General features: G+C 42.0%; 1 protein-coding gene and 1 long non-coding RNA gene across 4 annotated transcripts in view; both read right to left on the reverse strand.

Moving 5' to 3' along the window:
* The window catches only part of LOC137204797 (uncharacterized), a 420,535-nt gene that overhangs the window by 375,510 nt on the left and 19,493 nt on the right, over positions 1 to 25,532 (reverse strand). The window contains exon 1 of one of the 3 annotated variants that reach the window (XR_010933840.1): positions 20,170 to 20,352. The exons of the other annotated variants lie outside the window; for them this stretch is intronic. This is a non-coding gene — a long non-coding RNA (uncharacterized lncRNA). Of the gene's footprint in view, positions 1 to 20,169; positions 20,353 to 25,532 lie in introns of those variants that run through there. 3 annotated transcript variants of the gene reach the window in all.
* Positions 10,514 to 14,984, reverse strand: LOC137204796 (ribosomal protein eL22-like). The gene has a single exon (XM_067702706.1). It carries the CDS (start codon positions 11,569 to 11,571, stop codon positions 11,203 to 11,205), a length of 369 nt encoding a protein of 122 aa, XP_067558807.1. The 5' UTR covers positions 11,572 to 14,984; the 3' UTR covers positions 10,514 to 11,202.

Below are 25,532 nucleotides of genomic sequence, written 5' to 3' on the forward strand. Positions count from 1 at the left end.
CGGCCAGGCAAATACCCAGCCCCACCTACCATTGGGTCATCTCCAAACCTGAGGCCCTCCAGGCTTCGCAGACAGCTGCACTGGGACCTGGCCCTGCCCTCCAGTGGGCCCACAGACACCTAACAAAGCCAGGCTTTGCAGCCAACCAGTATAGGGACCAGTCCTGCCTACCAGATGGTTGCCAGAGGGAAGTAGTGTGGGGTTAAGGACAAAGTAGGCGAAGGGGATTAAGAGGTTCAAATCTCTAATTATATAATAAATAAGCTATAGGGATGTAATACACAGTTTAAGGAATATGGTCAATAATATTGTAATAATTGGAAACAGATGGCTGCTGTTGTGATTATTTCATAATGTATGCTAATGTCAAATTACAATGTAGTGCTCCTGAAATCAACATAATATTGTACGTCAACTATATTGCAATTTAATTAATTCATTAATTCCAGTGTAACTTGCCAACTGTAGAGCAGATCGTTTGGAGTCACGTGGCAAAGAGATCTTCAGTTCCCAAAGGTATCTGGAACCCCGGGTTTCTGACAGTCTTGAGAGTGACAGGTTTCCTTCAACTGCTTGATTTCATTAGACCCAATTTCCACCTACACCCATCATAAAGCATGTAGGCAAGTGTGTGTGCACACTTTTCTCAAACTTTACTCAATTCGAAGAACAATACCAAACACAATGGTCTAGCTTTATAAGTAGCCATTTATGTATCTGAAATAACTTCTCAATACAGTGGAAAACTGAGAAATCACCCAGATCATGCAACATTTTAGGGCTTTCAAAAGAGTTTTTATGGAGTACATTTATAAATGCTATGCATGTATGGAATAAACACATACTCATAAAAAGATTTCTCACAAGTATTTTCACCCTCAAAATAATCATTTAACAAATGGTCATTAAGTACTTCAAGATGCCCAACAATATAGTCTCTCTCTCTCATTTTATTTAATTTTATTGGAGCACAGTTGATTTACAATGTTGTATTAGTTTCAGGTGTACAGCAAAGCGATTCGGCCTCTTAACCCTGACAACAACCCTCTAAGCGGATCCTATTATTATCTCCAAAGAGCACAGAAAGATAAAGCATTGTGTTCAAGACCAACCAGCTAGCAAATGGCAGAGCCAGGGTCAATCCCAAGCAGTCTGGCTCTGGAAGACATACTCTTACCACACCACAATACAATATCTGATCTGATCTAGTTATGGAGGCACTATTCTATCCATTTTTAGATGAGGAAATTGAGACTCAGTGGGGTTAAGTAACTTGCAGGTTTATCGGCTAACATGTGATGGACACTTTCTGATTCCAAAATCTATGCTTATCACCACTTATGAGCTCATAAAACCACTACAGCCTCCAAAATAGAGGACCACTGTGTAAAATGTGAAAGTTACCGTGACCACGAACTGCAACAGAAGCAAAAGTGAACAAATTATGGTAGCAGCCTGATCCACTCCATCTCGCTGAGGAGCTTCACCCCTCGATGGGACCAGTGTGTCTACTAATCACCTGACCATGATCCCAGGCTAACCCTGCCACCAGGCCCAGAGCTACGACTGTCAACACTAGAGATGGCCTTGGCTTTCCCGATCTTTACAGGTCCACAGAGCAGTTTCTCTACCTCCAGGAGCATCCACAAGGCCAGGCAGAAGGAAATTCAACCCAAATTGGATTCAAAATGGGTATTTCCCACCAGCCTGAGTCAGGAATTGGGAGCCCAGTGACACCAAGGAAAAGAAAAGCAGATCACAGATGAGAAGGCCTTTGCAACTGAAGGTGTTTTCCTTCTAGATGAACATTTTGGATTTCAGAGTGCATGCTTCCTGCTAAACTCAGATGGGCCTGGCCTCTGCCCTGCACAAATGAGTAGGAGGATTTTGAACTCAAACATTGTTGGGAGCCAAGAAGTTTTCGCCATTAGAAGATGGCCGACACCCTGCTTGTCTTCCTGATTTATGAGATAGAAGTTCGCGCCTAAAATGAAAGCCCGCGCACGCAGCACCAATGATGATTAGCCAAGTACTTCCCTCATTCTGAATCCCGCCCCCCTTTCTCTGCAGTGTATAAATACAGCTACCGCAGCAATAAAAGTTTGAGGCTTGATCAGGATTCTGTCTTGCCTCCATTCTTTCGCGTCTCCTGCCCTTCCCCCTTTTTTCAACCCCCACAGGTTCCTCCTCAGACTCACAAGGATTTGTCCTGCTGGTCGGGACTCCCGGGGACGCCTGGGGCCGTACACAATTGGCGCCCAACGTGGGGCCTGAGGAACGGATCCTGACGGAGGTAGCACGCTTACGAACGCCTGGCCAGGCACCCACTGAGCCGCCGCGAGACTTACTCGAAAGTGCAGCTTGATTAGGTCCCCGGAGGACTGGCCGCCCTTCGGCAGTCGTGACCTGAGGATAAGGTAAGCGGAGCTATAAATATGGGACAGGAATTGAGTTCCCATGAACTCTTTCTTCAGGGGATCGAGGATTCCCTCAAGATGCGGAAGATTAAGGCTAGAAAAAAAGATTTGCGTGAATTTTTTATGTTCTTGTCTGATGTTTGCCCATGGTTCCCACAGGAAGGGACAATAGATAAAAAATGCTGGAATCGTGTAGGAAATTGTTTAAATGATTATTATCAAACCTTTGGGCCTTCTAAAGTGCCTGTGACTGCATTTTCGTATTGGAATTTAATTAGGGAGATTCTCATGGGTCATTTTTTTGACCCCGATGTCCAAAAGGTTGTAGAGACCGGGGAAACAATTCTTAAAGCAGCCTCTCGTCTCCATTCAGCTTGTCCATCCGTTACCATTGATATGGGTTCAAATGAAGAGTTCCCAAAAATTCCAGAAACCGGTCATCATTATCCCACAGATGATAAAGTTATCCCAAAGATTTATCCTTCCCTTACTGCTATTAAGGGTGATCCCAATGATGACCAGCTTTCCCCCCAAGATCAGGAAACTCTCGATGAGCAGGCTGCTCGTTATCATCGCAATGATGATCCCTGGGGATTCCCCCTTTTGAAGCCTCCACCATCTTATAATACTCCTCATCAGATGCCTGCCTTTAGCGCCCCTGCTCCCATTGCCCCCCTGATTGATCCCCTTCGACAGGCTAAGATGGCCTTAACCCAGGAAATTTCCTCTTTGAGAGATGTTTTACAACAAAAACGGGAACGCTTGGATCTCCTAAAGGAGCTTAAGGCCCTTGAGGTGGAGCTTACTTCTTTTAATGTCTCGAACGGTCCCAATAAACCCCCGCTTCGACAAAAACCAGGATCCATTAAGTTAGCCTTCCCTGTTACTCGCAGTCAAAATTTACCCACTCAAGGTGAAATTCAAGCTGAAGATAGTGAGGAAGGGGAAGAGGAAGAGGGAGAAGAATCTCCTGAACCTGATGAGGGACCAGATATTCATAATTCTTCTGGGGGCGGCCCTTTTGAACATAAATATCACCACCTCAATTTAAAACATATAAAAGATTTAAAATCTGCTGTCAATAATTATGGGCCCACAGCCCCTTATACATTGGCAATCTTGGAGGGATTAAGCGATCGCTGGCTGACCCCAAATGATTGGCTTACCCTGGCTCGGGCCACCCTTTCTGGGGGAGATTTTGTTTTATGGCGCACTGAATTTGCAGAAAATTGTAGAGAAACTGCCCAAAGAAATGCTGAAAACAGAACTTCCCGATCATGGACCCGAGATAAATTACTTGGCCGTCCCCCCTATGAATCCAATGAGTCTCAGGCTGCTTTTCCCCCTGGTTTGTTGGCTCAAATACAAAATGCTGGCCTTAAGGCCTGGCGCCGTCTTCCGCCTAAGGGTTCGCCCACAACTTCCTTGGCAAAAATTCGCCAGGGACCAGAAGAGCCTTATTGTGAGTTTATTAGCCGCCTCACGGACGCCGCCGAGCGTGTAGTGGGTGATAGTGAAACTGATAATGCCTTTGTTAAACATTTAGCTTATGAAAATGCCAATCCGGCCTGCCAAGCTGCCCTTCGGGCTCATCGTGGTGGTAGCCTGGCTGATTACATTAAGTTGTGCTCCGGAATTGGTCCCTCCCATTCTGTTGGTCTTGCGATTGGAGCTGCTCTAAAAGATTTTATTAAAGATACATCCGTCCTAGATAAACAACAAAAAACTTGCTATAATTGCAAACAACCTGGACATTTTGCCCGGGATTGTTCATTACATAGACAAGGACAGTCATTAAAGGCTAACCCACAACAACCCCGATATCAATCCCGGGCTCCTCCCACCACCGTTTGCCCTCGTTGTAAAAGAGGCAAACATTGGTCTTCAGAATGTTTTTCAAAAACGGATATAAATGGCCAATTGCTCCCCAAAAAACAGGGAAACTTTTCACGGGGCCAGCCCCTGGCCCCTTCCTTGGAACCAAACCAAGGGGCAATTCGGTTTGTTCCTCAAAAATCTGGACAAGTTCCCTGCACCCGGATGTTGGCTCCCTCTGTCGAGCCACACCCGGAAGCGCAGGATTGGACCTCTGTGCCTCCACCGACTCAATATTAGTCCCAGAACAAGGAGTACAACCAATTCCCACAGAAGTTTATGGCCCCCTGCCCCCAAATACTTTTGGCTTAATTTTAGGAAGAGGTAGTTCCGCTTTGGCTGGCCTCCAAATTATACCTGGTGTTATTGATAATGATTATTCAGGTCAAATTACCCTTTTGGCATCTGCTTTACAAGGCCCTATATCAATCCCTAAAGGTCAAAGGATAGCACAGTTAGTATTGTTGCCCCTAAATTCTTTAAATAAGAGCCATACTAATTGTCCTAGAGCAGATGCTGCTTTTGGCTCCTCAGATGTTTATTGGGTCCAACAAATTACTCCTGAAAGGCCACTCCTAACCCTGTGGTTAGATGGAAAGAAATTTGAGGGTTTAGTCGATACAGGAGCCGATGCAACAGTTATTTCGGAAAATTGGCCCTCCTCTTGGCCTTGTACAGTGTCTATAACTCATTTACAAGGCATAGGACATTCTACCAATCCTAAACGGAGCTCTAAAGTTCTTACATGGATAGATACTGAAGGTAATACTGGACAGGTACAACCTGATATTTTGCCACATATCCCGTTGAATCTTTGGGGACGTGACATCCTGTCACAATTAAAGTTAATCATGGCCAGCCCCAATGAGGTGGTGACCCAACAAATGCTAAACCAAGGGTTTCTACCAGGCTTAGGCTTAGGAAAAAATAATCAGGGTATTACACGACCTATTTCCCTGGCATCTAACATAAATCGCCAGGGCCTAGGCAGTTCGCCTTTTTCTTAGCGGCCATTGACCTTCCTGTGCCCCATGCGGACAAAATACGATGGAAAACTAATGATCCCGTTTGGGTGGACCAATGGCCTCTAACAGAAGAAAAACTTACAGCTGCCACAAAGTTAGTGCAGGAACAATTGGCCGCTGGACATTTAGAAGCCACTACTTCGCCATGGAATACCCCTATATTTGTGATAAAAAAGAGATCTGGCTCATGGCGACTTCTCCAAGATCTTAGGGAAATTAATAAAACAATGTTTACTATGGGAGCTTTACAGCCTGGCTTGCCTTCTCCTATTGCCATTCCAGCTGGCTATTTTAAAATCATTATTGATCTTAAAGATTGCTTTTTTACTATCCCTCTCCATCCTCAGGATAGAGAGCGTTTTGCATTTAGTCTCCCAGTAATTAATTTTAAAGGCCCAATGCCACGTTTTCAATGGAAGGTCCTCCCGCAGGGTATGGCCAATAGCCCCACCTTATGTCAAAAATTTGTTGCACAAGCTGTAGACCCTCTTAGGGCTCGTTGGCCTGGTATCTATATCATTCATTATATGGATGATATTCTTTTGGCTGGAAAATCAACTGATGAACTCCTTAAGTGTTATCAAGATTTAAAAGATAATCTTGCTTCCTCTGGCCTTCAAATTGCTTCAAATAAGGTACAATTAAAAGATCCATACTATTATCTTGGTTTCGAATTAAACAAAAAAAATAATTACCACTCAAAAGATACACATACAAGTATCACATTTGCAAACCCTCAATGATTTTCAAAAATTTTTGGGAGATATTAATTGGCTACGACCGTATCTTAAACTTACTATGGGAGAGTTAAAACCCTTATTCGAGATTTTACAAGGGCCATCAGATCCCTTGTCACCCCGTAGGCTGACTAAGGAGGCTAAAAATTCTCTTCAATTAGTAGAAAAGGCCATTAGATGTCAACAGATTACCTTTTTAGATTATGGTCGTCCCTTTAGTTTGATTATTTGTGCCACTGCACATACACCCACTGGAGTCCTATGGCAAGATCATCCCCTCTTGTGGATACCTTTGTCCGTATCTCCTAATAAAGTGCTTAAGACCTACCCTTCCTTAGTAGCACAGGTTCTTACTTTGGGCAGAGAAAAAAGCCGTCAATTTTTTGGCAGAGATCCTGATCATTTGATTCTCCCCTATACCAAAGAAGAGCTTAGTTGGTTATTACAAACTGATGATAAATGGCTTGTTTCCTTATCCTCCTTTCAGGGTAATATTGATAATCATTATCCACCTGATAAGCTCCTTCAGTTTGCTAGAAAACATCTGTTTATATTTCCCAAAATCACTTCTGCTGTTCCTCTGGGAGATGCTGCCCTAGTATTCACTGATGGATCATCATCCGGTGTTGCTGTATTTGTTATAAATAATCAGCCCTATAGGGTACAGTCCCCCTTTTTATCAGCACAACTTGTTGAGCTTTTTGCCATTCTTCAGGTTTTTGAGATGTTACAGAATATCCCCTTTAATTTATATACGGACAGCTCATATATAGCTTTGTCCGTCCCCCTTTTAGAAACTGTTCCATATATTAAACCCTCTTCCAATGCTGTTCCCCTTTTTCAACAACTTCAAAGTCTTATACTTCGAAGACAAGCGCCTTTTTTTATTGATCATCTTAGGGCTCATACAGATCTTCCTGGACCCCTCTCTCAGGGCAATGATTTAGCTGATAAAAATGCCCGCCTGATGTGCACCGTAACCTCTGATTCTGTTTCTCAAGCTACTCAATTTCATCAGCTACATCATGTTAATGCACATACTCTTCGCTTAATGTTTAAGCTTACTCGAGAACAATCAAGACAAATTGTAAAAAATTGTCCAGGGTGCGTTACATTTTTACCTCTTCCACATCTTGGGGTAAACCCAAGAGGTCTATTACCTAATGAAATCTGGTAGATGGATGTTACCCATCTTGCTGAATTTGGAAAATTAAAATTTATTCATGTGTCCATTGATACCTTTAGCGGCTTTATATATGCCTCCCTTCAGGGAGGAGAAGCCACAAAAAACATTATTTCACATGTGCTCCAATGTTTTACAGTTTTAGGCAAGCCTCAAATAATTAAAACAGATAATGAGCCTGGGTATACCTCCCAGGCTTTCCAAGATTTTTGCACCCGGCTTCAAATAAAACATCTTACGGGAATTCCATATAACCCCCAGGGTCAAGGCATAGTAGAAAGAGCCCATCAAACCCTTAAAAATACCATTTCCAAGCTTAAAAATAATGATTTAACTGCTACAAAAAATTCCCCAAAAAATATTCTTAGTCATGCCCTGTTTGTAATTAATTTTTTACAATTAGATAATAATGGTAGATCTGCCGCCGATCGCCTTTGGCATCAAGAAACTAAAAATCAATATGCACAAGTTATGTGGAAAGACCCTTTGACCTTTAAATGGCATGGACCCGATCCACTCCTCATCTGGGGGAGGGGATCCGCATGTGTATATAATACCAAAGAAGGTGGAGCACGCTGGTTGCCTGAGCGCCTTATTAAACCTATAAGTTCTATAAAGTAATAAATTTTATCCAGGGCCCTTTTCCCTGAGATTGTATTTCTTTTTCTTTTTCAGAAAAAGATGGAGACCCTCCTAATATTGAAAGAGCGGCAGAGACGACATGAGTTATCCGTTGTGACCCTGATCCTGTCATCTTTGCTGGTTGTTGGACAGGCTGAAAGCACTCCCCACTTGCCTCAAAATTTAACCTGATACATTACCATCGCCTCGCCATTACAGAAGCAGAACCAAAGGATGATTCTGGCTGCCCCTCCACTGGAGCGGCATGAAACAGAGACATGCCTACCCCCCTCTTTGATGGAGGGTATGGGTACCGAGTTGAGTGTGGCAGCAAAGCATGCACAAGGGAAAACGTGTATATATGTATATACAAGGTAATCTCTGTTATTCCCTGTGAGTATACCTGAATTATGATAGAGGTTGGTATCTAAACATTGTTTTCGGCTTTTAGTAGCTAAGATTATCTTTGGCTCTGCCTCTCCTCCCCAAAAGATACCAAGAGCCGATGAGTGTGGACACACATACCTTGTCCACGGGAGGATTCAGGTCACTACTCCCTCACTCGGTTAATGCCCACCTCCTTAAAAGAAATAAAAAGGGAGGAAATGTTGGGAGCCAAGAAGTTTTCGCCATTAGAAGATGGCCGACACCCTGCTTGTCTTCCTGATTTATGAGATAGAAGTTCGCGCCTAAAATGAAAGCCCGCGCACGCAGCACCAATGATGATTAGCCAAGTACTTCCCTCATTCTGAATCCCGCCCCCCTTTCTCTGCAGTGTATAAATACAGCTACCGCAGCAATAAAAGTTTGAGGCTTGATCAGGATTCTGTCTTGCCTCCATTCTTTCGCGTCTCCTGCCCTTCCCCCTTTTTTCAACCCCCACAGGTTCCTCCTCAGACTCACAAGGATTTGTCCTGCTGGTCGGGACTCCCGGGGACGCCCGGGGCCGTACACAAAACATGAATGCACAGCAACAGGCCTCAGAGTCTACAGCTCAGGCCTGCCAGGAGGCCCAGCCACTTCACATGCCATATGTGCCCTGCTTATCCATCCGGTTTAATGGAAGAGGCCAAACCAAACAGTGAAAACAAATGGCGGAGTAGAGTCTTCTGCCCTGGCCTTGAAGTGCACACTGACCTCACCTTGCAGAGTTTTTCTGTAATTCGTTCGGGTTATAAGTAGTTTGACAGAAAGTCTTAAAAGCCCAAGCGATGCAAAGCTTTAAAAGGGAAGAAAAGTTCCAACATTACAGCTGATTAGCAGACTAATCACCTTACCTCCATCTTCCCATTTACCATATTCCTCCATCAAGCAAAACCTGAAATTCAGAGAGACCATGGAAACATGTAGTTTAACCCCATGTGAACCCAGACCAAAACAATTTATATGACCACCACAAAAGCCTGGGGATTTTTAGATTATGTCTTAGACAGAGGATTGGGCTCACTTATTTAAGCAAAACTCAAACAAGCACATTTCAGTGTAATAAGAATCCACAATCTCTGAAAGGTCTTAATTATACTTTATGTAATTTCTACTTTGATTAACTTTAGTTTACTTTCTGAAACTAATATATCTCTATGGCTGATACTTTCATTGAAAAAATATATATTATATATTATATTGTATATATATGTTATATAATAAATTTATGTGTATTACATCATATATATTGTATAGATTTGTATATTGTATTTTTAAATATTATATATACATACATACATATATATATAAAGTCAATTTCAACAGACCAAACATTAGCCTTGGTCTATATCCAGTTTCTCAGCCTCAGCACCAATGACATTTTGGACCAGATAGGTCTTTGCTGTGGGGGAGTAGCCTGTGCATTGCAGGACACTTAGCAGTACCTCTGGCCTCTACCCACTAGATGCCAGTAGCACTGCTTCCATTTGTGAAAACCCAAAACGTCTCCAGATATTGTCAGATACCCCTCAGAGGCAAGTCAAAATCATTCCTTGTTGAGAGCCACTGATCTGTATGAAACTGAGAATAAGTTTTGAATACTGAGCAACCCCTTCTCATTCATAGGCAATTATTCAGTAATTGCTATTACTCTAAATTAATGGTTCCAGGTCATGAGTAGACCTATTGTCGAACTTTTTAATCCAAGTTAATCACTTTTCTCCTAAGTTCACAAAAATGATTTTATCATGGTTTTGCCTTTCTGAATATCATGAAAATCCAATCATACACGGAAGTCTTTGTATTATATAACAGAATAAAGATACATTTGACTTATGAACATCGTGGAGGTTAGGGGCGCCAACTCTCTGTGCAGTTGAAAATCCACGTATAACATAGAGTCAGCCTTCCAACTACACGGTTCCTCCATATCTGTAGTTCCACATGCACGGATTCAACCAACCAAAGATCATGTAGTGCTGTAGTATTTACTACTGAAAAATACCCTCGTGTACATGAACCGGCGCTGTTCAAACCTAGGTTGTTCAAGGGTCAACTTCACAATATACATACATATGCTAGGCAACTACATTTTAAAATTCTTAAAATCTGAATTTTCCAAATTGTTTTTAAGTCTACTGATAAGACTTCAGAGTTTGCTCAAGAAGAGTATGGGGTTTTCTTCAAATCCAATAAAGTCTACAAAAACTCAAAACATGTAAATTAATGTGATTTTTTTTTTTTAGAATTTAAATACTTTATTATATAAAGTTATACCCAAAATTGTGCTTCATTTTTTCACTATATACTTTAACTCAAGGACATTTGTAAAAGTAGTACACTTCAGAAATCCTGGAAGAAATTCCACTAGCTATAGGCTATTTAAATACCGCTTACAGAAAGTACTAAAAACAACAACAACAGGGGAGTACAAATGAACTTATTTACAAAACAGAAGTAGAGTAACAGATGTAGAAAACAAACTTATGGCTACCAGGGGATAAGGGCAGGGGGATAAACTGGGAGATTGGGACTGACATGTACCCACTACCATACATAAAACAGATAACCAATAAGAACCTGCCGCATAGCACAGGGAACTCTACTCAATACTCCGTAATGGCCTATATGGGAAAAGAATCTTAAAAAAGAAAAGGAGTGCATGTGTGTAACTGATTCACTTTGCTGTACACCCAAAACACAACATTGTAAATCAACCACACCCCAATAAAATTTTTTTTAAGTATTAAAGGAAAGCCAGCACCATATAAACAGCATACACTTAAATCAAAGAGATGAATGCTTAACAGACAGAGTCATGTTTTTTATTCACTGATAAACTAAAGGTCCATTTCAAGATGTTTTCTTGTATACTTCATTTGTTTTGTTAGCAAGCAAAGCCCTGAAAGGGATGGCTTCATCTAGTCCTCACACTCGGACCCATCTTCATCTTGACTAATCTGCAAGTAACGAAGTTCATAAGTCTCCTTGTCAGATGCGACCACACGAAGCCAATGACGAAGATTGCTCTTTTGAAGGTATTTCTTGGGAAGGTGTTTCAAATACCTTTTAGAGAACTGTTTCTCAGAAACAACTGTGATTTTATTCTTGAAGCATTCAATGTGAACGACATTCCCAAGATATCCGGTTTTTCCATTCACTTTAACCTTCTCCCATAGAAACTGTTCAAAATTTCCAGAACCAAAAATTCCATCTTCTACTGGATGAGTAAGGTCCAGATTAAACTTCCAAGTTGACTTCTTAGGCTTCTTGTCTTTCTTCGCCGCCATCTTGCACGCCGGCAGCGTGATCCAATGTGATTTTTAAAATATATGTAATGTCAAAAATACGGTCAGTAAGTTGGGTCTTTAGAAACCTCTGTTTTTGTCTTTCCCACTATACTGGGCTTCATGAGAAACATTAAGATGAATCACACCAACATAAGACTTCACTTGAAAAGCCATGTCAGTGGTAGAGGTGGGGAAATAAAGAGAGAAAAAATAAATTACTGCCAACATTTGGTATTTAGGAATGGTTTCTACATAATGGGTAGATAAGAAGGAGAAAATTTTGAGAAAAGCATCAAGCCAGTAAAGTATATGGTGTGTTCAGACAAAGAAAACTATTTAACTAGTCTGGATTATAGAATTGTAGGCTCTATGCAAAGCAAGTAGGTATAGGAGCTGGGGGAAGAAGATACGATAAGGAAAAGTGAAAAAATAAATAAAATAGTTGAAACCAGATTATAGAAAGCCTACATGTCAGATTAATGAGACTGGTTTATTCTGTAATCTGTAGGAAACAATTGAAGAAAATGGATCAGAAAGACCAGAGTTAGGTGTTAAGAAGATGGACTTTGTCTGTACCTCAAACACTGCATCCATCTTCTACCTACATCTAAACTACTTGACCGTCATCACCTATAGGTAAAACCTGGTCCCTTAAGGAACCCTGGTTTGATTCTGAGACCTAGGATCAAGTCACTTTTCTGACTTACTTGCCTCTCAGTTTGTGCCTAAGGGTTAAAACCAGTTTTTCTTATTTTAAGACCACATCCACCTTATTCTCAACTCTAGTAATTAGGCCCTGGTTTACTCACTTTATTTATAGCCCTATTGACCTCAGGACATATGGGGTGGAGACTGACCCCTGAAGCGACACTCGCTCACCACAGGAAGTAAAATCCAACTTGCTCTGGCTATGGCCTGGCAGGCATGGCTTCTCTTCTACTGTCCGGGCCCAGCTTCCAGTCTCGCTTGATCGGGCTTCCATGGGGTCATGTTTTTCCAGCTTCCACTGATACCCAATGGCTGCCATCAAATGACTCCCTGTTGCCTTGCTCTGTAGACACTGAATTTTGTGACACTCTTCTCCCCACTCCCGGTACCACCCAAGTGGGCAGGTTTATTACAGGCCCAGGACCACATGTGCCTTGCCTCACTGAGGTTAACCCTCCATGTACCGCCTGGGTAGGTGATGACAGATAACTGGCAGGCATGAAGGATGGATGGGAGGAAAGAGAAAAGCACCAAAAAGGTTAGTAAGGAAGCTAGGTGCAGTACTGAGGGTGGCCCGAACCATACTAATCATGTTCCTTAAGACAGCTAGAAAAATGTGTTTTAATGCAAAAGCAAACGATTTTTATAATATGTTTTATATGAAAAAAAGTCTTTTCATAATTAAATATGGTACATAAAATCCCCCTTTTACTGTTCTACACTTACTATTTTAACCTAAGACCATTTTCAGTCCAATCTCTTATAATATCACTTTACTTTCATCATTACAGTCTCTTTTTTTCCAGATGTTACACTTCCTTTAAATAGCTGCAAAGATGTCCAGTCAAATTAGCCCTTCCATTTTGAAAGTGAAAAGCTCCAGTGAGCAAAGACAAACTTTTATGGGAAATTGGTTAATAAAATGCTGTCTCATGAGAGTTGGACCTTCAACTAGAAAAGTGATTGTTAATGTTTAACATCTCTTTCTGCGATCTGAATTCTTCCTGCAGTCACTGAAAATTTTTTCTGGTCTAACCACAACTCATCACAGTTGCACACATTGGGATTGCTTTTTTACTCCCCTATTTAATCAAAAACTAAAACAAACAAACAAATAAATAGGCTCTGCTAAAAGAATCCAGCTTGGTTGTATCATTATGTGTCATTATTTTACTTCAACCTCAGTAATTATATTTTCTTGCCATTTAGCCAGACTGGAGTGGTTCTCAACATTGGCTTTCAAAAAAAAAAAATGCCTATAAATTAATGTAAGTAAACAGTGCCTGAAACAGTGCCTTATATAGTAAGAGCTATGTAAGCACTTACTGGTATTATTAACAACCCCTGGACTCCACTTAAAACAAACTGAATCCAAATCCATGAGATTAGGTGCAGTCAATGTCCCTAAGCTCACACACTGGAAATTTTTCCAAAGCTCTCCATGTGTTCCAATGAGCAACTGGTATTAAGAAGCACCGAGGTTTAACCAGGTGCCAATGAAACAAATCCTATGGCTTAAATCTCAAAAGAGCTGACCAGTCCCATGCTATGCCCCACCAATAAGAAAAAAATCTACCATTTGCCAGGCACTGTGCATATCAAAGAAGATACAAAAAATGATTAAGACAATCTCTACCCTCAAGCAACACTAGCAATGAGTTAGGTGAAACAGACCATAGCCAAATAAATACAGAGCAATTCTTTAAGGGTAAGAATAGTGATATTAACTAAGAATGTGAGTCAGACAAAGAAAGGATCAGCCAATTCTACTTAGAAGAAGCAAAGAAGGCTCCCAGAGAAAGAGAAACTTGAACTGACCCTCAAGAGATGAATGGGAGGGACTTCCCTGGTGGCGCAGTAGTTAAGAATCCGCCTGCCAATGTGTGGGACATGCGTTCGAGCCCTAGGTCCGGGAAGATCCCACATGTCATGGAGCAACTAAGCCCGTGCGCCACAACTACTGAAGCCCGCATACTAGAGCCCGTGCTCTGCAACAAGAGAAGCCACCGCAATGAGAAGCCCGTGCACCGCAATGAAGAGTAGCTCCCGCTCGACACAACTAGAGAAAGCCTGCGCACAGCAACGGAGACCCAATACAGCCAAAAATAAAAAATAAATTGAAAAAAAAAGTATATGTCAAGGTTATTAAAAAAAAAAGATGAATGGGATTGTGTTGGGTAGAAAGAAGAGAAAGACATAGGTCTAAAATGTACAGCAGGGGTGAATAGCATAAAAGGCCCAGGGACCTATGAAGAAGTAAAAGAGTTAAAGTAGAAGATGTGCTGAAGGTGACGCTGGACAGATTGGAAGGGCCTGAAAAACCTGGCCAAACACCTGTGACTTTTCCCTGTAAGTTAAAAGGAATCCAAGGAGGCATCTTAAGAGAAAGAGTAACACAATTATATCTACAATGTATATCTCTCCCATCTTCTTATATCAAGGGCAGCAATAAAGCTACACATTAGACGTAGGCTCTCACACATTAGACGTGGGCTCTCACGTGGTCACCCTGATATGTTCAGCTGAAAGCAGCTTCTCCATTGTGCCTTCAGCCAGTTCTCTTGAGGAATAAAGACAAGATGTTTTAGAAAATAAATCTGTGTGTGTGTGTGTGTATGTGTGTGTGTGGTACGCGGGCCTCTCACCGTTGTGGCCTCTCCCGTTGCGGAGCACAGGCTCCGGACGCGCAGGCTCAGCGGCTATGGCTCATGGGCCCAGCTGCTCTGCGGCATGTGGGATCTTCCCGGACCGGGGCATGAACCCGCGTCCCCTGCATCGGCAGGTGGACTCTCAACCACTGCGCCACCAGGGAAGCCCCTAGAAGTTAAATTTTTAATCATAAGCCCAACTAAGCTAAGAAAGTTATTCTACAAATCTCGTTTTTCTCATTTCTTTCCATGGAAACAAATAAAAGAAATGTTTTTGTTTTTGAATGTAAGCTTCTACATTAGATCCATCCAAGATTTTATATAAAATTGTTCTGCAAAAAAACTGAGAAGAGAAAGTGTGAATCTCACAGATGAAAGAAATTGGCTCTAAAAGTAACTATACTTGAGGAAGGATATCTTGCAGTTATACGCTTCTTAACAGAATCTTTGAACATAAGTTTTTCCTTTCAAAATAAGAACTACACATAATAATTTATTCATTTAAGGTAAAGGGTGAATGTATCACTTTAATAACAGTGATAGCAAATATTTCTTGAGGGCTTAGTATATGACTAGCATAGGGCTTATCGTCCTCACTACAAATAGGTCAGTACTATTTTTAAAGTCTGTTTTACAGATGAGGAAACTGAGGATTCATACTGTTTTTAAAAGTGTCAAAAACTGTCAATGGTCTGTTATTTTGCCGTACTTGAAAGCCAGCAAGTTAGCCTGCCTGTTTCATCAAAGCTTGCAGAAGACAGGAGATTTCTGGGTAAGAAACAAAGGACTTTATTACTCACAGCACTAGCAGTACACAGAGAATCAGCATTGTCGTTTGCCAATTTCCTGAACCCCAGTTCCTAGAGAGCGACCCGAAGAGGGTCCGGTGAGACCTGCACACACATAGACCGAGTTACAGGAATTGTATAATGAGTTACAGGAATTTTTATAACGGACACTAACATGCCTGCCTTTTGCTCCAGAAGGAGACACTGTCTCGTTCTTCAAAGGTGATTTACTAAACAAACATGCTTGAAACAAATTCTAAAACAAAGGTAGTCAGTGCCTCTGCCTGAAAGGTGTGAAGACACACAGAGAACCATGGAGAAGTGTCTCCCGACAAGTTGCCCAGGTTTAAACAATTAGTAATGGTAAAACCAGGAACCTGCACACATGTCACGTGAGCAGCAGAGCTTTAGACTAAGGTATCAGAAGCAAAGCATCAAGGATACCCTGAGTTTTGTGGACCTTGAGAATCTAGATATTCTAATCATTTCAGAAGAGGATGAACCGAAAAGACTTCCAAGGAGCCTCAACAGTCAACAATTGGCTAAGAATTTCTCCTTTTAAAGGTAGGAAAATGGAAAAAACATATCCTCTGGAGGATCTTAGATCTCTTTAGGCAGTGAGGAAAGTCTTAGGCATACAGAGCATAATAGTGCCAGAAAAAAAAAATAATAACATAGGATGTTCTTGGATGTTGTCTCCAGATATTGAGTTTTAATTCTAGCCTGACTTAAAGCGTAGATGAAAGATATTTCAATACTATGTCAATAGTGGAGCCGAATATGCTCTTTTCCCACCATAAGCTATTTTGGACCATTTGGTTCTCCATTCAGGAGATCTCGAAGTATGATTATGATTTCTGTCTTCCTTCAGTCTAATGACTCAGGGATTTTCTTATTTTGCTCGTCAGAAGGGAACAAAACTGTTGGCTTAAATACAACAAAAGCCCATGTCTGCTCCTTCTGGCTGCTCCAGGCTTGTCAGGGATGCTTCTGGCTGTGTGTGGAAAGCCACACCCCATCCTGGGTCAAACGCATCTGGCATTCCTGTCAATCTCTTCCTGGCCCTCGATGGCCACTTGGTAGCTCACCGTGCAGGGGACTAGGAGACAGTGTTGCTGCGGTCTGGGATCGAAGTCGATGAAAACACCCACCCCCTCACCAAGGTCTACGTGTATGGACACCCGGACTGCTAGATACTGATAAATGGGTCTTCATCTGTTCAATACCCATACCTTATTTTTTGATGATTGCAACATCCACTGCTGAAGGTAAGCACTGCTGACTGACCTCTTAGAACAGCAGTGCTGACTTGGAAAAGGGAAAGAGTTCCATCTGGTCTTAACATGTTAAACACTCAGCATAAGTCTCAGTAGGAACGCCGGCTTTGAGAGATTTGAATAAGGCTGTACACCAAAGCCAAAGACTCATTTCTGCACGTTGCAAAGGCCAGTTTCCTGCTCTGTGCTCTGTACACAGCCATGCTCAACAAATGAGACCGGCTGGAGATCCCTTTCTGTTCCGGAGAAACAAAGTGTTAAGTCTGCCATGGGTCAGTGAAATCATTGTTTGCTCTAGAGCATGCCCAAGAAGAGGGGGGAGATTGAGTCTCTCTTCCAGGATTTGAAATCTGTCCTAAATCCACGGCCCATGCAGATGCTGGTATGCTGCTTGGTATTTGGGGATTTCTCGCTGATGAATATAATATGGCCAAAGCCTTGCTTGGCTGCAAAGAGAAACCAGAGAAAAATAAAGATGTGCTTTTGTTGGTAACATATTGTGGGGTCGGGATGTTGTTCTAGTGACTCACTTGAAAAAAAAGATGTGGTAGGAAAACTAAACTCAACCCCATGACAAAGCGCTATGGCTTTTGTTTAGTAAGAATTCCAGCCAACTCACTGGCCAGGATTTTTTTATATAGGCTGGGTCTACGTGATTCCAAAATATCCAGTACATTTAATTCTAAAATTTGCTTCAGGAACCTGGCTATTTTACTTACGAAATGTTAAACCTGAACTTAACTACTTTGGACAAATAATATATACAGCATATACACTGAGTGACTATTTGATTAATTAACAGTGTCCTGAAAGTTTTGGAAGCTTTGGTGTTTTACTGACAGATTGATAGAGCTCAGAGCTCCTGGAACCCACTCCTCTATTATCAAGTCTGCTTTTTGGCCTTTAGATTAGGCAATATATTTTCAGCTAGAATAGCCCCATTGTCATTGGGATGGAGGAAATGGGGTTTCCTGCGTCTCCTCCAATGGGGAGGAAATTGGGGTGGAGGGTGTAATTGACCATCTCAAATTCATGCCTTCCATCTTTGAGGCTTTCTGCCAAGTGCTTAGTTTTTGTTTGTTTGTTTGTTTAACCCCTTTATTAGAGTCTTTGTTTTAGTCTGAGCTTTTTTTTATATATTAATGATTCTTCCATAACCATCATTCATGACATACGCATTCCTATCTAAGCCAGGTTACCTATCTCTCTTACCTTCATGTGGAACAGAGTTTCCTTCCATCTTCACCTTTCAAATATAGCCTATACTTTAAGGTCCAGTTCAAAGCTATCTCTTCTGTAAAAATAAGTATGAATTCCCTCCTGTACCATGCAATGATGCCAACAAAACTATGTCTGCAGTTTTATTATAGCACACTGCCCTGAGTTATAGCTCTGTGTGTCCATGCCTGTGTCACCACTAACTTGTTAGCTCCTTGAGTTTGGCACTTCTGTTTCCCCTAAGGGACCCATTTTTCTTCCATTTCATAGCTTCATACCCAGCTCAGTTATTCACCTGTAGTAGGTAAGTCAACAAGTAATTTTTGAGCTGAATCATGCCCACATCCTCCAAGTAAATATACCAGATGACAAAGTGATGTGAGGGGTGGGGTGATGGCGGCGGGGGGGGGGGGAGAAAGAAGGAGGGAGGAACGATGTCAAATTGGAAATCCAACCTGATTTAGCATCTAATACATAATTAGTCATGTTGGCAAATACCATAAGGAAAAACACTCAAACACGATTGCTCTGCATTTTAAAATGCCTTATTTTTTCCTTTAGTATATTTATTCCTACACAAACAATATTTACTTTTCTCCTGATTGAAACATGAATGTTTCTACTTGGCTTCCTTTTGGACAAACTGCTTCAGAACAATCCAATTCTGGAAATAAAGTAAATCTTCTCACTGCCCCTGATCAACAACCCCATCCTTTGTTTTAAAACAATAATTTGATGCCTAAATAACGCCTTTCCCTCAAGGCAATGAAGAGAGAAGACAAGAGCCAGTGAAAGCTAATGTAAAACAGCACCACCAGCTAAAACTCAATTCACATCAGGATGGCAATGACTCTGAGTGGCCGGTAACTGCTACAAAAGGACATACTCAGAAATGAACTAGCTGCAACATAGGAGTGAATCTTCCCATACGTTGAAAGAGGTAACCCTGTCCCAAACGCACTTTTTATAAGATTCAGTATTCTTCTGGAATTCAGGAACCAGATCTTTTTCAGAGTCAATCACTGACCCGCTGGGAATTTTATTTTCAAATGTGGGAATGTTCACGATTCATGCTTTTATTGACGGTTGACATTCTTTCAAATGTATGACCCTGGAGGTTTGATGGGCCTGGTTTTTTAATAGAGGTTGAAATGACCCCACCTTTTTGATCCGGTTTGATTAGTAAAAACAGAGTCTAGGGATTTTACACTATGCATCACAAATTGTGAACCTCTGGACTCTGCCAACACTGTACTTGAGATCTCTAACGCTTAGCAATTTTCTAACGTTGTGGCTGAGGTCATCTTAGAAAGACCTACATTTATATTTTCCCCTTGTGATGCAAAATCAGTACTTCAGTGTCTGAGCAAAAGTGAGGCGCCCCATTCGCGCTAGCCTGCTGCGTGAAAATGTAAATGGGTAGGCAGCAATCTCTGAGTGTTATGGAAACACAGACGCCAGAAGTCTTGCTGATTGCTGACTCTCTTGTTGGGAATATTAAATTTGTTCAGGTTTTATTTTTTTTAAATCTCATCTTTCTGCACTCCTTTTTTTTTTTGAGGAGTTTCAGGAAGAGCATGCAGAATGACCAGAAAAACCTATACTGTTCTTGCAACACTTCACATAAAAATTTCCGTTTAACTTTCCACATGCTTTCTGCAAAGTCAAATCTTTCTTTTCTTTCTTTCTTTCTTTCTCTCTTTCCTTTCTTTCTTCCTTTCTTTTTCTTTCTTTTCTTTCTTTCTTTCTTTCCCAATGCTAAGACAATCAAATAGCATTCAGTATACATCAATGAAAATACTCATGATGTGTTAGAAAATCCATTCCCTGAGAAAATGTCACAAGGGAGACTAAAAATAAAGTGAAATCTCTAGACTTTAGGATTCTCTTGAAAAGTTGCCCACAATGGCAAAACATTCCATAGTGGTTAAAGTATAGAGAAAATTAGCTATAATTTACCTAGGAGAGCCGGAAGATTTACTCCTGTGCTGGAGTATGTTTTTCATAAAGAACAGCTGCCCTCTGGTCCCAGGGGACACGTCCTCTTGCTGTCTGCCATGGGACACCTCATTCTTAGAGGTCTTCCTTTGTCAGCAGTGGTTCTCAAACTCAAGAAAGCACCCAAGCTCCCTGGAGGGCTTGTAAAAATGCAGACTGTGGGGTTCCACCCCTAGCTTTCTGACTCACTAGATCTAGGGTCTGGCCTGAGAATTTGCATATCTAACAAGTCCCCAGGGGCTGCTGACTGCTGGTCTGATGAGCACACTTTGGATGCCAGCCTCACGAGAGAGGGTCTTGAAGCAGCTAATTGGACAGCATTGCGGGGAGTGAGTGGAGGGGCCAGGAGGGAGCTGTAGAAAGGAGGTGAGCCTGTGAGGCCTGAGAATCAAGGGACAACCCTGACAGCCCATCTGTGAAGGACAATTACGGTCTTAGAAACGTTCCATGTGGCCACGTTGAACCAAAGGATGTGAGAAGGAAGAAGACATTGGGAAAAGGGAAGAACTGCAAGGAAAACTTACAAAGGAAAAAGAGAGATCACAGACCAAGCCCTTCCTAAAACGGCAGCAACTGAGACAGATCACAAGGAAAACTACGATCAATCTTCCAGTTCTCCCCTTTTCCACTCTCATGGAACGTGGTGGAAGCTTCCTTCTACAAGAAAGCCAAACAAGTGTGAATCTCAGTCCACTGACTGAAAGGGACAGGAAACACCATCTTCCCGATTATCCAGTACTCAACTGAGCTGCCGAATCCATGTGCTATGCCAGCTGGCAAAACACACCCTCAGTTATATGGGACGTGTCCCCCTGAACTCAGGGCTGTGATGCTGCAAGTTCAAGGGCCGTAGGCCAGGCCCAGGCGTGGCACAGAGTTTAGGGCTCTGTGGTCTTCAAATACTGGCCATCAATCCTTGTAAGTCATAGTCAGGATGTCATGGGCTCTGTTCCACAGCCCCCTCTGCTCTCCTGTGCAGGGCTATATGCAGAGGATCTTCCATAACTTTCCTGCACACCAGTCTGACTCACAACCCCACAAATCCATCCTCCACCACATTCCCGTTACCCGCTTCCAGGGAACAGAGCTGCCAAAGGCTGTTTCCGCCTCTCCCTCGCTCGGGCTGGAGGGGAAACTTTTCCACTTTGTGGTCGGGAAACACATCCCTAATCTCCCCAATGTCCAGACCTACCCTTCTCTGGGGTCCTACAACCCTTTCTCACTTTTCCTTCCTTCACAACTTTTTAAATGTTCAGGATTTAAGTCCAAATATCTGAGAGTCCAAAACCGCCAGGAGTCACAAATGTCGAATATATAAGAGAAGCATGTCAGGCATATACGATAAAGCATGATGGAGAGGGCCGTGCACCGGACAGGAAGCAAACCTTGAAAAGAATGAATATTAATCTTTTCAACTGTCGAGGCCAAACAACACTCATATTGGGGCCAGTGGTACAGCAGGCTTCTTGTCTGTGAGTACGGCTCCATTTTATGGAAAACGAAAATGTGATGTCTGCTTCTTCTTTCCTCTTGGCTATTCCTGAGGCCCTGAATATCGTGCAGACACTATTTTCTGGAAGGCAGGGATTTTGGCCTGTCTTAGTCAGTGCTGTGTCTGCAGCAGGTAGAATGGTGCCTGGCACTCTGTAGATGCACTCACTAAATATCTGCTGAATAACTGGTTCAACAAAGAAATAAATGCACGCATAGCAGAAACAAGTACAGTAGTATCCTAAAATATTACCCAGCTGTATTGTCCTGAGTCTATACAAGTCACACTGCTGATTAAACGCCACACTGTACAGAAAAGCAGGTGGCATGGGGATTCAGTATAAGGGACATTTACAAGTCTGTATATTTCCATGAGCACCGAGAACTTTTCTTTGCTCTGCCCGCCACACCACTGCCTGGACATAGCAGGAAAATTAAAAATGCATGATGAAATGTTGAATGTATTGGACTGAAGTTAAATTAGGTAAAAATGTTCATGTCTGACTGTGGCCTGAGTGGTGGCTAAAGCGAAACAGAAACTTGAATAATATGAAGTATTATCATAGATGCCGGTGATTTCAAAGAAAGTCAAGAAATCATCTGAGGAACCCAAGTTCAGGATTTAAGTCCAAATATCTGGGAGTCCAAAACTCCCAGGAGCCACAAATGTCGAATATATAAGAGAAGCATGTCAGGTATATACGATAAAGCATGATGGAGCGGGCCGTGCACTGGACAGGAAGCAAACCTTGAAAAGAATAAATACTGAAACTTGATGAATGCTGAAAACTTGATCTGAATCAATCTGTGCTGTGCTTCTCACATTCTCTCAAAAGCTGTCAAACTTGACTTTCCCTTGGGAAAAATCATTGTTTTATTGCTACCACCTATTTGCCTTTCCACCTCAGCCAGCCTCTGGAGCTCACGGTTTTCTGCCTGCAGCTTCGTCTTTTTCCTAAAGCCATTCTAGGAAACCCTGATCCACTGGAAAGAAGGCTAACGTCTCTGATCTGCATGGTTGCTTCCACCCATGGATTGCTTCCAGTGGTGAAACATTTAGCATACGCACTCTGATAAAACACTCCAGAGGACTTGCTATGGCAACTGTTCATTGTTTGTGAACCTCTGCAATGTTTGTCCTCTTAATATTGCCCAGTTTGAGGAATACTTTGGAAGAGAAAAGAATATTTTAGAGTCCACGTGTCTATCAGCATGAATGTCTGGGAACCCTTGTTCATTCCTACTTTGTAGCAAGGGTCCTCTCCACCTATCTGGGTCCTGTGGTCTCTATTTCAATTAAGTGCACATTATAGGCTACCTTCCCGTGGACCCACTCATCCAGGAATTTTCATTACCTGACTGCTGCGGCTGAGAGGCAATGCATAAGAGCTGCCACTTACAGCACAGGGAGAAAGATCATGAGATGTGCTGTGAGGAGAAGTGGGTTGCAGTGCCAGGTCCATCCCTTATCCATTTGGATTTGTTTAATCACTAATCTCTAAAACATATGCCTTAGTGAAGATTTAAGAAAAAAGGTTGCAGGATAGCTGTGAGGTGCCAATGAAAGAAAAGTCTGAGGAAGCACTTTGTATGGAGTAAACAACAGTAAAAGTGTTAGTCATTGCTGTTGATGACATTAAAACTGTTATTATGTTATTGTGAATGGAGTGGGAAACCAGAAGGAAGATGTGATGGGGAATTAACTGTGGCAGTAGCAGGAAAACAGGAGGTCCAGGATCCTGTGATAAGTGGTAGTGCGGGGAGGGGAGGATGTGAGATGAGGGAACCAGGGCTGACTAATCACTGTGTGAATAATCTGCTAGTCACTGCCCCATAAAGAAGAGAATAAACAACCTGGCCTTCAAAAGGGAGGGGGTGGAAAGATGAAGCACTCACTGTGAAACCTTAACAGTTAGTGTCATCTTTCTAACATAGCTCCATGAAATCACCAGAGGTGGAGGAAGAAATAAGTTTGAACATAATATAAGGAAAATCAATAAGTGTGACAAGAAACCCTGAATTCTGGCTTTTCTTGTAATTTATGGTGGATAGCAAGGAACACTTTTTAATCCCTTCTGTAGTCAGCTCAGACTCAGAGAGACCTAGGCTGTGACAAAGACTGCCAAGAGGGCTTCTCCGGTGATGCAGTGGTTGAGAGTCCGCCTGCCGATGCAGGGGACACAGGTTCGTGTCCTGGTCCGGGAAGATCCCACATGCCGCGGAGCGGCTGGGCCCGTAAGCCATGGCCGCTGAGCCTGTGCGTCCGGAGCCTGTGCTCCACAACGGGAGGAGCCACAACAGTGAGAGGCCCGTGTATCGCCAAAAAAAAAAAAAAGACTGCCAAAAGCCTACACAAACTTCTGTCCCCCAACATTGCCCCCCAAGCCATCCTTCTCAGGACCCTGATTTTTCTGCTGAGTATATTGTAACTCAAAGAAAAACTATATTGCCAGCTACCCTGACACCTGGGTGTGGGGATGAGACTAACTTTTTTGTCAGTGATGTCCCTTAAATGGAGCTGACCCAGCTGAGAAGTTTCCTTTCATGCCCTTGTGGCATTCTTCCTTTCTCTGGCCAGCTACATGGGCACAGCGCTGGATACCCGATCCTCTGCCGTGTGTGTGCTGTTTCTTACATCAGCCACAGTTGAGTTCCCAACATTCCATCTAGATTTGCTCAAGGAGCAGTCCCCCATAAGATAAGAGGGCAATGATGATAACCATCATGCCCAAACCAAGCAATACATGGGCAGAGGGAGCCCTAATGGCAATGTGTATTCTGCAAAATAGAGTCCCTGCAAAGAATCAGGCTGGAAAGATAAGAGAAGATGGAATCTACAGAGGACAGATTACTACAAAGCTACAGTAATCAAAAACAACATGCATGGTACTGGCACAAAAACAGACATATAGATCAATGGAAGAGAATAGAGAGCCCAGAAATAAACCCACGCACTTATGATCAATCAACCTACTACAAAGGAGGCAAGAATATACAATGGAGAAAAGACAATTTCTCTCTTCAATGAGCGATGCTGGGGAAAAAATGGACAGCTACACATGAAAGAATGAAATTGGAATGTTTCCTCATACCATGTACAAAAATAAACACAAAATGTATTAAAGACCCAAATGTAAGACTGGAAACCATAAAACTCGCAGAAGAGAACACAGGCAGAACTTTATTTGACATAAACCATAGAATACTTTTTTAGATCTGTCTCCTAAGGCGAAAGAAACAAAAGCAAAAGTAAACAAATGGACCTAATTAAACTTAAAATCTTTTGCACAGCAAAGGAAACCATCGACAAAACAAAAAGACAATCTACCGAATGGGAGAAAATATTTGCTAATGATATGACTCATAAGAGGTTAATATCCAAAATATATAAACAGCTCATATAACTCAATTTTCAAAAAAAATCTATTTAAAAAATGAGCAGAAGACTTGAATAGACATTTTTCCAAAGAAGATATCCAGGTGGCTAACAGGCACATGAAAAGATGCTCAACATCACTAGTCAGCAGAGAAATGCAAATCAAAACCACAATGAGATATCACCTCAGACCTGTCAAAATGGCTATCATGAAAGAGTCTACAAATAACAAATGTTGGCAAGGATGGAGATGTTGGAGAAAAGGGAACCCTAGTACATTGTTGGTAGGATTGTAAATTGGTGCAGCCACTATGGAAAACAGTTTGGAGGTTCTTCAAAAAACTAAAAGTAAGAACTACCATATGATCCAACAATTCTACCACTGGATATACATCTGAAGAAAATAAAAAGATACATGCATGCCAGTGTTCACAGCAGCATTATTCACTATAGCCAA

Source organism: Pseudorca crassidens, chromosome 13 (assembly GCF_039906515.1).
Source record: "Pseudorca crassidens isolate mPseCra1 chromosome 13, mPseCra1.hap1, whole genome shotgun sequence".
NCBI lineage: Eukaryota > Metazoa > Chordata > Mammalia > Artiodactyla > Delphinidae > Pseudorca > Pseudorca crassidens.

Excerpts from the sequence above, each read along its gene's own strand:
- LOC137204796 (XM_067702706.1), bottom strand. The coding sequence starts at position 11,571 with ATGGCGGCGAAGAAAGACAAGAAGCCTAAGAAGTCAACTTGGAAGTTT.